The sequence below is a fragment of the Microtus ochrogaster genome, unplaced genomic scaffold (assembly GCF_000317375.1).
Source record: "Microtus ochrogaster isolate Prairie Vole_2 unplaced genomic scaffold, MicOch1.0 UNK63, whole genome shotgun sequence".
In the NCBI taxonomy this organism is placed as follows: domain Eukaryota; kingdom Metazoa; phylum Chordata; class Mammalia; order Rodentia; family Cricetidae; genus Microtus; species Microtus ochrogaster.
In genome coordinates this window covers 2,180,977-2,194,849 of record NW_004949161.1, presented here as the reverse complement: position 1 = coordinate 2,194,849, position 13,873 = coordinate 2,180,977, and the positions used below count along the sequence as shown (strand labels likewise).

Genomic DNA, 13,873 nt, shown 5'->3' with positions numbered 1-13,873 from the left:
GCCAGAAAGGGGACAAAGGGTATGTCTCAGCCCTCTCTCAGGTGACTTGCAGTATCTGAAAGTCACCTGAGAGTGACTTCATATCTATCTGAGTGTCAAGGAACCATCTCTGCAGAATTAGCTTGACTACAAAGTATCCTTTCAGGCACATATTACAAGTAAGTCATGTTGGTATATTCTTCCCTTTTAATCCTTACATTTTCACTGATCAGGTCCCACAAGAATGATTGTTAGCTAGTTTTTTCCAACTCCTTCCTTGGGGATACTACTTGTATTTCACTGTCTTGCTGTATGTTTATTACCCTGAAGTCAATGGGACAGCTCAGAGCAGACATTAAGTATCAGTGAGTAAGATACCAGCCTTAGGAAAGCTCTTTGCAGGTCTCTATGTGAAGGGATGCCCCTCTCTTCTACAAAGGGAAGGGAATACCCTCAGACTGATGCACTCAGAGGAATATGGGGTTCAATATTCTCAGGCTACTTTATGTAAGTGTCCCTTTTTGGGGTCTTATGGTTTCACTGATTTTTCTCTGAGGTATCTGATAATCAGAAAAGACAGACTATGTGTTCAGTGTCCTCTGTAATATTTTGATGACTACCATTAGATCCAAGACCTTATTTTCAGCATGTTCTGCTACAAACAGTGAGAGCAGCTTCAAATGAACACAAGTGGACCATGTCTCTGCTGTGAGCTGGTAGTTGGCTCTAGGCATATCAATTTGATGATTTCATGGTTTCTCAAGTGGTAAGGCAGTTTACCCACAGTCTCTATAATTTTTACTCTGGATTAATCCAATGGCATCACTACTCACATTCTAATGCTCACTGTCTATATTCTATCATGGTTAGCCGTGAGATTGTTACTGAATTGCAGGGATTGTAGTTCTGTAATGTCATACTTCAGGATTGCTTTGTTGTGCCACTTGTGGTAACTGGTCTCCTAGTCTGGAGTCTCCCAAAGACTTATTTGTTTACTTGAGAATGTCATTCCAGAGAGGCAGAGTGGGGATTAATGAGAATCATCACAGGTAGGATGGGAAGCCTCACAATAGTGTGTTATCCTTCCCCTGAGTGCTTGACTGTCTCTAGCAAGCCTGGTTATTTAATCCTCAGGAACCTTATAGAGACCTTCTAGATTATATTTCAGAGTCATCTTCATAAGAACAGAAAAGGAAGTAGCTATCTGCTAGCTTCCAGTTTGCATGTTAATGAGTGCTGAATGGGATCTTTAATGGAACCTTATTTAAGACCCTACTATGAACCTCTTACTTCCTGTCCCCAGGGCCCTGGATTGCACATTCACAAAACCAGGCAAAGCTGAAGTAACTCTTTTCTTTTGAAATTTTAAAAAAAGTTTAATTTTTTGTCTTATTTTAATTGTTAAAAAATCATCTTCATATATTTTGATTTTGTTTTCCCCCTTTTTAAACTTCCTCAATTCTCCCAGTCTCCCTATCCACCCAACTTTATGTTCTTTTTCTCTCTTTCTTTTTTGACAAATAAACAAGAAAAAAAACAAAAAGCAAGAAATACAAAACTCTGAACAAAAACAAAAATCAAAACAAACAAGGAAAGACCATGTAGTGGTTAAAAAGAAAATGGCCCCATAGAGAGTAGCACAATTAGGAGGTGTGGCTTTGTTGAAGTGGGTAGGGCCTTGTTAGAGGAAGTATGTCACTGTGGGGGTGAGCTTTGAGGTCTCTTATGCTCAAGCTATGCCCAGTGATACAATTCACTTCCTGTTGCCTGTGGATCAAGATATAGAACTCTCAGCTCATTCCCCATCACCATGTCTGCCTGCCCACCATCATGTAACACTAGATAAGAATGGACTAAACCTCTGAAACGGTAAGCCACCACAACTAAATGTTTTCCTTTATAAGAGTTACTGTGATCATAGTGTCTCTTCACAGTAATAGAAACCCTAAGATAGACCAGCAAGATTTTAAAAAAGCCAAAACTAAACAAAAAGTCCACAAAGATACTATCAAGTTTATTCTGTGTTGGTCAACTCCTCCTGGACATGGGCCTACCCTGGAGTGTGATCAGAAACCCAACTGAGACTACATTGGTGAAAACTGAGTTTTTTCTTTTCCAGAGGGTGTCAGTTGAAGATTGCTTCTTGGTTAGGAGTGCAACCCTGTATCCACTTCCCCTTTCGGTCCTGGGACCCTGTTGGCTTGAGACTCTGCGGTTCTTGTGCATGCTGTCACAGTCTCTGTGAATTCATACATGTATCACTCCTGTTGAGCCTGGAAGACACGGTTTCCTTGGAGATATCTACCTCCTCTGCCCTTTACAATCTTTCCACATCCTCTTCCACGTAGACCTCTGAACCATAAGGGGAAGGGTCTTATGAATATATCCCATTTAGGAGTGAGTGCTCCAAAGTCTCTCACTTTCTGAACACTGTTCATTTATGGATTTCTGTTCATTCAAGTTTTGCTCTCACAGCTGTGGCTAGAAGAGATTCAAGGCTTATAAGATCTGAAATGGTGTCTAATACACTTTGCCTGGTACAAAATAAGAACACAGTTTAAAAGGTAGTTATGAGTGTGTTATCCCCAGTTAGCTGCATTCAATAAATAATGAATGAATGAAAGGAAAGAACAGAACTGGCCTTCCAGAAGTGGGTCTCATGCTTATTTAAATAGTTTAGCTCACATACTAATGGAATGGGATTGTGAGGCCTCTGTGGTTTCTTGTCACAGTCTACAAAGGTTTAAGCTGGACTAACAGGACTCTTAAGAGTCTTTCTTAAGAAGAGATTTTGACCTCCAGCCTTTGAAGACTTCACAGTAATGGAACATCAAGGTACATTCCAGTGTACTTCTCTGGGGATTACCTCCTACTTTGGGGGCCAAGGCTACTGGCTCTGGTTATGTGCTCTGGGGCCTCCACTGCCCAGGTGGAATCCAGACTCTCCCTTATGAAAATTTGTAGGACATTTGCTTTCAGGTGGATGAAATAGAAATGCCTTCCTTTGTTTCCTGATGACTACAACTGAACATGATGAGTACTAAAGATGAAATAAACATGTAACTATGAGAAGCACACAGAAGGCAGACTAGGGAGGGGCTCTGGGATCAGGGGAATGATATAGTCTCCAGTTTCCTGGGAAATGCCACCTAGATTCCCATGCCCAGTGTAATATGCTTTTGGACTGAAGGAGAAAGTCTACTCTTCTCATGTAAAGGACAGGGATGATCCCTTGCTGAGGACCCGCTTAAAGAACTGGACATAGGAAGTTCTCCAGATAGGCTTTTAAAAATTCTTATTGTGTTTTTGTGTGAATTTGTGTATGTGGATGGACAAAGGAGGTTGTCCAAATTGTTTTTTAAATTATTATTGTTATTTTGTGTGTGACTGTGTGTATGTGAATTTGTGTATGCACATATGTGAGGGTGTGTGTGCTGTACATGTTGACATCAGATGAGGACATTGGGTGAGCTCCTCTATCACTCTCCACCGTGAAGCAAGATTTCTCACTAAAACTGAAGCTCACAGTTTTGATTTGGTATGCTGGTCAGTATGTTCTGGGGATTTACCTGTGTCAGACACAACGCTGGCCTTACGGGGACATGTGACTCTGCCTGGCTCTCATGTAGGTTCTCATGTTTTGTCTCAAGCTCTCTTATCCGCTGCAACACTGTGCTATTGTATTATGTAGTGCTGGAGAAAGAACCTCGGGCTTCATGCACGCTAGGCAAGCACTCTGAACTGAGCAACATCCCTGGCCTCCATATGACATTAAGGTGGCATTTTATTTATCTCAGAACAATGTGAGTAGCAAAAGATCTCAAGGAAGTTAGTCAAGGTATATTTCTCGGCTCAGGTTTACTATCTGTGAATGAAGGCAGTGTAAGGATTCTCCAAAGCAAATGAATGTCTAGGTAAGGAAAGAGAGAAATCAAGATAATTACAGAGTGACACATGACTTGTGGCGAGCAAGTGAGCTTTTACTGACAACTTGAAGCAGCCTGGAGTCAGTTAGGAAGAGGAACCTCAACTGAAGGGTTGCCTTGATCGGGTTGGCCTGTGCCACTGTGGCCACCACTATCCCTCTGCAGGTAGGTCTGGGCTGTTGGAGAAAAGCAGCTGAGCATGAGTGAACTGGAGAGCAAGCCAGTGAGTAGCAGTCCTCCATGGCTCCTGCCTCTGTGACTTCTCTCAGTGATGAACTGGTAGCTCAAATTGCAAGCATGTATGAGATTTGAACTCAGGTCTTTGCTCCTTCAGTCCCTGGAGTGTTTTGATACATTTGCTGGTTCCAGATACTGTTTCTTCCTCCAGTAGGGAGTTGTTTTTGTTTATCTGCACGTGCATTGACTGCCAAGGTTGGTAGAGTGGCCTTTGACTTGGGGTGATCATGCCTCATGCTCCAGTTCTTCAACACTAGCCAAGCAGATCCTAAGGAGCACAGTGGATGAGGGCATCTTGAAAGGGAATGAGATAACCAGGCAAGCAGGCAGGGGCGGGGTAGGTGGATGGTGGCAGTGGTGTGGGGTGGGGTGGAGTGTGAGCAACACAAAGCAAAGCCAGGAAACTTAGGGAGATAACTGACCTAGGCTGGAAAAAGCCCCAGATTTCACCAAAGTGTGATGCAGGCAGAGCATTGAGATGAGCATTTGTGAATTTTGTCTGACCCTGGGGAGTGCCCTGGCCTCTGCACCGAGACTTCGCTGAGGAAACAGGGTTGGTGTGGATGTCTCTGGAGACTAGAGGAATCTACCGTAGGAACACAGAAGGACCTTAGTAAATCTCATGCTTTCCACACTAGTGGCTCATTTAGCAATCTGAAAAGCCTAGGGCAGGGGCACCGCGCTTCCTTGGAAGGTTTCTTTCTGGCCCTGGAGAAAGCCCCTTTGTCCATAGGCTGTTTGAAGGGTTTTGTCACCAGAGAGAAGCCCAGTTGCTCAGAAGGCCTCCTTCCCCAGCTTTCAGGCAACAATGGCTGAGCAGAATATCTCTGTCAGAGAACCCTGCTGTGTGGTCCAGGAGGAGGATTTCATCTCAACAGCAGCAGCAATAAAGTTGGCAGGTGCCCAATGCACTTAGCATGAATAGCAGGCCACTTTATCAATGGAACACTCAGCAGGACTTCACTAATTAAAACTGCCCCAAAGTAAGCAGTTATTGATTTGCAGGGAAAGATTAAAACAGCTGCACGCAGAGGCACTTCTGTCCACACATCAGACTGCAGTCCTTGACTTTACAATGACTTTATTCCCAGGCACTGGGGAAGTGAGGAGAGTCATAGCAGGGTGTCTTGGGAGACCCTGGAATTCTTGTCGTTTAGGATCATAGGCTAGAGGGAAGAAGGCAGCATGAAACCAACTATACTGATTGAGGACTTGCTCAAGTTAAGACAGAGGAAGCACACAAATGACAATTATGGGTCATCATGGGATGGCAGGGAGGTGCTCACTCTTATTGGATCCTGGACCAGCATTCGCCATGACCATGGGCAAGGACACACAGGTTCAAAGAACAATGGTTAATTTGCATGGATAGAACTGGACAGTGAGAATGGGGCTTAGGTTTGCATGCAAGTTGTCTGAGAGTCTTCTGGAGGGCGGGTCTGGACAGTCTTAGCCCTCTGTCCTTCCCTGCATTCATGGAGGAATGGAACTACGCCCCAGAGAGTATAGCTTCTGAGAGAAGAGTGGCTCTGAAGACATCGGCTTTTCTTCTTTTTCTCCATTGGGGCTCAGGGCCTAACAAGGTCCTGAGGGCGAGGATGGAACCATTTCTAACCTGTGCTAAGTGTGTGTGTGTGTGTGTGTGTGTGTGTGTGCATACGCATGTGTACGCACGTGGGTGTCTTTTCCAGGGCTGCCCAGAATTATACTAGGCCATGACTGTTTTTGTGAGAGTTTATTGGGATAGAGTGGGTGGTGCTCAAGATCAGTATCCTCACCTTGGCTGGGTTATGTGTCTGGCTGTGGACACCTGGTTCTCTGTGCCTTGTTTATAGTCTGTGAAATAAACATGGTCATAGGACCCAAATGAATGCTGTATCAAGCCAAGGTTTGGGGTTGGGGAATAATAGGTGGCTGGGATGGTTCGGGGGGCACTGGAAGGGTTTGAAGGCTGCTGTGCTCAGGGCTTCTCAATGTGACGTCTTCCTTGTGTGCTCACAGGGTCTGGTCAGCTTGCCTCCTCCATGCTGTGACAATGCCACCTTATACAGACAGCCTTCCTCCAGAGCCTCATTCCTGGCAGATGTTTTTATCTGGCAGCCATAAAGTGGGACCAGGGAAGAATTTACAATCTCGACTATAAAGTAATATCAGCAAAGGCTATATCATTGGGTTCAGGCAGAGGTGAGGCAGAAGTTCAAAAGTTCAAGACCTCTAGGCATTTCCTGAGTGGCTGACATCCTTCTCAGTGATGAGATGTGCAGGTACCGAGCCCTGTAGGCTCTCTAAGGTTGCAAGTGGCAGCTGTGGATACATTCAGTGGGACCTGATGAACCTCTGTGGGCTCAAGTGGTACCCCTAAACAGAGCTGGGTTGGAAAGCACCCGATAAAAGACCCTGTCTCAATGCTATGAGGATAGGAGGGTGTCTGGCCCTGTCTGTTTGGATATATGAAGAGAAAAGTAGGGCGTGATTACAGAATCATCTAAGGGGTGATGTAGATGGCTCCATGGGTTAACATACTTGACATACACACTTGACAGATTGAGTTTGTTCACTGGCTACCGGTGCGAATGGGGGGAATTGGCTCCTGAAGGTTGTCCTCTGACCTCCATGTGCACACCACAGGCTTACATGCATGCACCTGCTCTCTTGCACACACTTTATACATGCTCAATGGTAATAAATAAAATAAAAAAAAATCACCTGAGTTTTCTGTCCTGTAGGGACAATAGACCTAGGTTTTTGTCCTCATCCTCACTGACAGTCTGACCTTGGGCAAGGCCCTCTGCCTCTCTAAGTTCTTATCCCCATTCATGGAGAAGATAGTCCTTCTGAAACTGAACTCTGTCTGGCACAGAAAAAAGCAGCTTAGTGGTTTTCCTTTGTCATCCTCATCCTTTCTTACAGGGCTTCCAGCTTTGCGGTCCCCACGAGTGGAGCTAAATGAGCCTTGGGAATGAGTCTCAAACATGATGGAAGGTGGGGACTAGACCCAAGGGTGTCCTTTGACCTCCACAGATGTGTTGTGGGCATGCTCACACCCACAGTTACATAGATGAACAAGCACACATGAAATAAGCCTTGAGGATGGGATTCATTTCTAAAATTACAAAAGGTACTAAATAGTGCCCTTGTTTTGGATTAAAGATGACTTTTTTCCCTAATGATTCTAATTCAGCTCTAAGAACAGCAGTACAAAATGATGATTTGAAGATTAGCAGCCTGTCCCCTCCCTCTCCACTCTCTCATGTCACAGAGAGTGGTAGTATTGTAGGGTAGGGAGAAAGTCATTCCGAGTGTAGACTTCTGCTATGAATGCCTCAACTGGGATAGCCAATCTTTTGACATTTTTTAAAATGTATTTTTTAAAAAACTATCTTTTCTCATTTTACATGCCAAATCCATTTCCCACCCCCTCCCTTCCTCCTGCTTCCTCCTCCTTTCCCCTACTCCCACCCTCCATCCCCCCCCCCCACTCCTCAGAGAGGGTAAGTCTTCCCGTGGGGAGTCAACAAAGTGTAGCACATTGCTTTGAGGCAGGACCAAGACTCTTCCCCCTATATCTAGGCTGAGTAATGTATCCCTTCTGAGAGAATGGTTCCAAAAAGCCAGAAGAATTCGTAGGGATAAATCCTGGTCTCACTGCCATCTGCCCCAGCCACACAATTGTCACTCACATTCAGAGTGTGTTAATCCCCATGTTGGTATGGGTTCACAGCTATTGTAGGAGATGCTCAGCCTGTGTGCTACGTGTTGTGTTTCAACATGACAACAATAGAACCCCAAAGCAGCTCCTCAATTAGCCCACCCATCAGGTCCACAAGTGTATCAGCAATAAGAGGCACATATTTTGGATGGTGAGCTCTGAAGTTCATGGGACAATGAACAGAGATCACAACAGACACCTCCCTAGAACACATTCATCTAAGCACAGTAACTAAGGCAACAACTCGCACTTACCAGATATCAGAAATGGCAGGTGGCTCTGTCCCTAGCTTCCTGCCAGTACTCTGAGAATACCCCTCCTTCCTGCAGCAGGAAGGGGTTCCATTGCTTTTCATGAAGTTCTCACTCATCCCTACAGCATCTTTGAAAGTAGCCCTATCTTGGAGTTGTTAGGTGTGGAAACTGAGGCTGAGCTTTCAAGGACAGTGGCTACCTATCCAGCTCCATCATGGAGCTGTTAAAGTCATAACAAGTGGGTGTTCTTTGAACCTGTTGCATATTCCCGTGTCAGAGCCTCTGTACTGCTGAGGTGTCATGCCAAGACACCTCATTCTCCTCAGGGTTGGCTTCTAGGACTCTGCAGGGGCTCTTCCGGTACGGCTGGTCTCCTTGGACCATCTCCTATCACTAGCTGTTGTGTTTGGTCTGAAGTATCTCCCATGAGCTCACATATTTGGACACTCGGCCCCTAACTGGTGATGCTATTTGGGAAGGTAGTGGAAACTTTAGGAGGTGGAGTCCCAGGAGAGGAAGTGAGTCACCAGGTTTTAGAGCCCAGCCCAGTTCCTGTTTACTCTATGCTTCCTGACTGTGGACACCACGTGAATTGATATCTTCTGCTCCTGCAACACCTACCTCTGTATGGTGGACTATCCCCTCAGTCTGTGAGCTGAGACAAACCCTTCCTCCCTTAAGTCACTGCTCATATTTTTCATAACAATGAGAAGAGTAACTAGCACAATAACTCATCACCCATGTCAAAATGTCATAGTTCTCTGGAGGGAGGAGTCTCTTCTGATCTTCCAGTGTTTTCTACCCATAAGGATACGGGCATCACAGTGACATACCGACTTACCTTTCACTTTATCTGGCTTAGATGATGCTTGAAATGTACAGCGGTGCCAGTGTGTACAAATTCTGGTGGAGACATGGAAACGGGGAGACTTGAGAATTGAGCATGAAAATGTCACAAGAGAACAAGTTACTATGCATGCTTATTAAACATGAAGAAAACTGAAGGGAAGAAATCTCCTTCCCAGGCTCTGGCTCCCATCTTTTCCTCCTGTCTACTCCTACCTGAGGCCATTATGTTCCACTTCAAAGAACATTGTGTTGTTCTTGGGGATAAGGATCCCTGTGTAATTGTTTGGAGCTATAAATGATTTAAATTGGTTAGGATACTAATTGCCATGAAATGACTTTATTACCTTCTGTTGATAAGAGGGCTGTAACCTTGCTCCCCACCCAGGGGTCACCGAGCGGTCAGGGCCCTCCTAGTGAGTCCTTAGAACAGGCTCATCTGGCAGAGGTAACTACAGTGGCACCTGTGTGGTGTTCCAACTTCCCTCTACCGTTCCATCAGCTTCTGGGGGCCATGACAAGCCTCTGCCAGTCTGTTTTCAAGTTCTGATCTTTCCCATAAAGAGTACCGGGGTTTGGCTCAATTTCTTTCTTCTACCTGTGTAGAAAATCATAACAGTGGGAGTGAGAGAGACAACTGAATGTGGGAGAGAAAGATGTCTAATCACAGAACAGAATTCAGCCGTTCACCTAACATGGTGCTAGAAAGGAGAACAGATGGAGTAAATATGAGGAGGCTACACATATGCAGGAAATACATAGCCCAACACTATGGATTTATATGATTACAGATGTTGTGCACAGTTTACATGTTTGCGTTAATTATAAACCATATATATATATATATATATATATACACATTAACTATATCATTATAATTTTGTGTATGTAGTGGTTCCAAGTTTTGGCATCAAACAGAAATGAATTCTAAATACAGACATTTGCTGTGTGATGTGCAAGTCCCATTGCCTGTGGGACACTGTGAACCCATGTCATTGGACTGGTGTGAGGATCAGTGCTTGGCACAGGGTAGGACTTCAGAATTGGGGTCATATCGTCACAAAGAAGGTTCACAGTGCTATGGGAGTGAGAAGGAAGAGACAGCATAAAAGATAAGGCAGAACTTATCTATAATTTTTATCTATAAAGATAACTTTTTCCAAGCTACAGAATCACATGTATGTAGTAACTATTAGACATTCTTTCATTGGATTATGTAAAAGATTGCCTAATTTCAGAGGGGCGAAGAGGGGCCGTGGGGTTGTCCTCTGATGGAGATGTGACACACGCGTGGAAAGGCATCCCCACACAGAAGGGTAGACATTCCTGGCTGGAGGATGAGCAGGGCAAAGGGCAGAGATAGAGAACGTTCGCAGTCCAGTCCAGGGGCCTCAGTGATGACATATTCCCAGTGCAGGGCTCTGAAGGGCACCCCTGGAAGAGGCCTGGAGAGGTGGGGGCTGAATGGGCCTTTGGGAAGCTTCTCTGTTAGTTCTTGGGGTTTCCATACTGGTGATGGCATTGTCCCGGAGGCCGTAGAGAACTGACATGTGAGGTTGTCATCTGGCTTCCACATGTACATGCACACTTCTGTTCATGTACACAAACATGCACGAACATATATATGATGCATATACAATGATAAAAATTCTTTAAAAAGAGAGAAATTAGTGATCCTTGTATTCTCTCACTGGTCTTTAAAGTCAGCTCCTGTCAGAATGCAATTTGCCCTGTCTGTCAGGATTCCTGGGCCTGAGAGAAGCTAGGAAAAGGAGGGGCACTTTTTCCAGAGAAGAGGAAACACGTGATTTTGATGTCTTTGGAGAGTTCCTTGGCATCCCAGGAATGGAATCCAGAGCTACTGGGAGAGAGAGTACCTGGGGTCAGAGAATGCTGCTCCAGGGAGCAGAGGGGATGAAAGGCTGTTTGGGAAAATGGCCCTCCCCACACATGTTGAGTTATTGCCATGTGCCAGAGGCTCTGATGTAATTGTCAATGTCTCCCACAGACACAAGACACTTATTATTCCATGAAGAAGTAGGTGGAAGGACATGTCCTTTGCTACCCGAGGTTACACAGTTGATAGGGTTTGGAAGTCCCAGGGGTATAGGTAAGCAATTAGAAAGTTCTTCGGGGTGAAGAATCCCCAGGGAGGAAGAGGTGTCTCCAACTCAGCCTTTCCTACAGTGCTGAAGCTGAGCTTCTTGTATTGGAGCAATTCGTGTCTCCAAGGCTGGAAAGACGGCTCAGAAGGTAAGAGCCCTTGCTGGGAAGGCTTATGACCTGAATTCAATCCCTGAGTGACTTGGCACACTACATTGGGAGTATCTGAGTTACTGAAAAGCAATCTAGAAGCTACTAGAATAAATTCTTGCTTCTAATGCAAACAGTAAGCACAATGTTAGAGAAATGGCGGGAGCTACATCTGTATAATGGACTTTGGCCATGGAATGGGCCCCTGTGCCATGGTTTGCGCCTAAATGTCTCCAAAGGCTGATGTGTTAAAGGCTTGGTTTCTGACCCGAGTGCTCTTGGGAGGTTGGGGAAGCTGGGTTGCTGAAGGTGCCTTTTAAAGGGGATGCTGGGACGCTGACCCCTTTCTGCCTCCTTTGCTTCCTGGTGGCTACTCACGCAGTGAATGGGCCGCTGCCACACCCTCTTCTGAGTGGTACTCTGCCACCATAGGCCCAAGGCCACATGGTCAGAGAACTCTGATCTTCAATCCCTGAAACCTTTTCTCCTTTTAAACAGTCTATCTCAGGCATTTTGTCACAGGGACACAGCACAGAAGGCTGCCTAATCGTGAGCCTTTGAGTTAACTTTTCTTTTGTGTTTCTCGATCTGCCCCCAACCTTCTCCTGTATGTCAGGTTCGGGTCTGAAGGGCTCAGAGTGGCTGACTACTTCTCAGTAGAGGAACTGTGCTCTGTACTTCTGGACTTCTGGTGTACTGGTTTCCCCAGGGCAGAGCTGGTGCTGCTATCTCTAACTTACAGATGTGGAAACCAAGGCAGAGAGTAATCAGAGGACATACAGACCTAGTCTTCCCAATGCTTGGCCTAACTCTGTGGTAGGTCAGGGCTCATGAAGATTTCAGGTGTTTTTTGATTCAGATTAATTTTCTAGAACTTACTCTGGAGCTATACACAGAGTTCAACCACAACTGCCTACCTGAGGGGAGCAGCAACCACAAGCCTCTGAGACTTCTGGGCAGAAAGCAAGCCCAGCAGGAGGTCTCTCTGGGACTAGAAACCTCTTGGGATGGGGACCCAAGCCATGGCCTGCCCAGGCATGATATGCTAACATCATTCCAGTGTCTGCCCAACTTTCAGGCTTTTAAGGTGCAGTGCCCTCCTCCCAATGTCTCCTGGATGCTGTGTATCACAGGCCAGGTGGGAGCCACTGCCTTTCTCCTAGAGACAAGAAAAACTAGACTCAGGCAGAACATATGGTTTGTCTAGGGCAACTTTTCCAGCACTGTGACCCTTTCATACAATTCCTCATGTTGTGGGGGTCTCCAACCATAAATCTACTTTCTTTGCTACTTCAAAACTGTAATTTTGCTACTGTAAATATTTTTGGAGATAGAGGTTTGCCAAAGGGGTCGCTACCCACAGGTTGAGAACCATGGTCTAGCATCCCTGCAAAGAAACCAAGAGCTGTGCCAAGGGCTTTTCAGCACAGAGCCAGGCAGGCTAGCTGGGCCCTGTGTGCACAGAGATCTTTGCTGTCTTCTTCATCAGTAATTCCAGTGCGGACAGGTCATGCTTCCCAGACCAGCAAATGATAGACACGAAATTCTGTTTTAAATTAAAAACATTTTTTTTCTATTTTTCTCTCATTCTGAGATTTTTCATACCAACGTCAATAGTAATGTGCTGGACAGGAGCCAAGTGCAAGGTCACCGCCATCTGATGCAGGCAGAGGTCAGCGTCACCTTTCAGCTGACCTGGGCAGAGTCCAATCTGTTCAGCTCCACATCTGTTTCCAAGTGTACAATTCTCAGTGGTCAGTACAAAGTCATGGATGGGTGCATGGATGGGAAGCCCCTCCTGGGCCTACCCACATCTTGTGTTTCCCAGGGCTCATCTCCCCCAAAGTAAGGGAGAAAAGGGTTCTCAGAAGGAATCTGCTACAGATGAGGTCCAGGGGGTACTCAGTACAGGGGGTATTGAGACTGACCAGCTGGAAGTGGACAGCCATTAGAGGAAGCACAGGGGTGAATGGAGAGTGTCTTATTCTGGAGTTCATCCCTAGCCCTCAGGCAGCCAGGCTTCTGCACTAGGAGAATGACTTGGGCTGGTGTGTTGTCTTTTGCTGCCATGCCAATGCAGTCTCCAATAGCAAGCTCTGGGTAGCTTCCCGGACTGTGGGCCATTGATGGATTGGGGAGGATTTTCTCTGAGGTCCAGGGTTGTCTGCTATCACTGAGAAAGTAGAGTAGCTTGCTTGGGAAAAGAGCAACCAGTCCCTATGTTGAAGTGACACAGATGCTGCTCCACTTGGGGTATGGAGGTGGCAGGATGAGGGTAGGAACACAAGGCTGTTGGGTAAGATAGCCAGGCAAGGGCTGAAGATCCCATGGGTGCCATGGGACAAGGGTGATCTGGGCAGGGAACCAGGCTGAAGTGAGCTGAGTCTGAGAGCGTGGGTAGCAACCCGTGGGAGGCACCACTGTGGGCAGAGCAGTAGGTGTCAGCACAGAACCCTGTCAGGAAAGATCAGAGGGGACTGATGAGTCCTAATCTTGACCAAGAACTGTTCTTTTTTTTTTTTTTTAGCATCCCCGTTCATCCATTCATTTATTTAGGAAATGTTTATTGAGCACCACCTATTTGCCAGACACTGCTTTAGCAAAGCCTTTCTGCTTCTTTTTTTATTAATTAATTTATTTATTAAAGATTTCTGCCTCCTCCCCGCCAC

General features: G+C 45.7%; 1 protein-coding gene across 1 annotated transcript in view; it reads right to left on the bottom strand.

Moving 5' to 3' along the window:
• Positions 1-12,758: 12,758 nt before the first annotated feature.
• LOC101984269 overlaps positions 12,759-13,873 on the bottom strand; it is a 20,660-nt gene continuing 19,545 nt past the window's right edge. Inside the window, exon 2 of the mRNA XM_026777410.1 lies at positions 12,759-13,670. Coding sequence (XP_026633211.1) covers positions 13,375-13,670 — 296 coding nt within the window. The 3' untranslated portion in view covers positions 12,759-13,374. The remainder of the gene's footprint in view (positions 13,671-13,873) is intronic.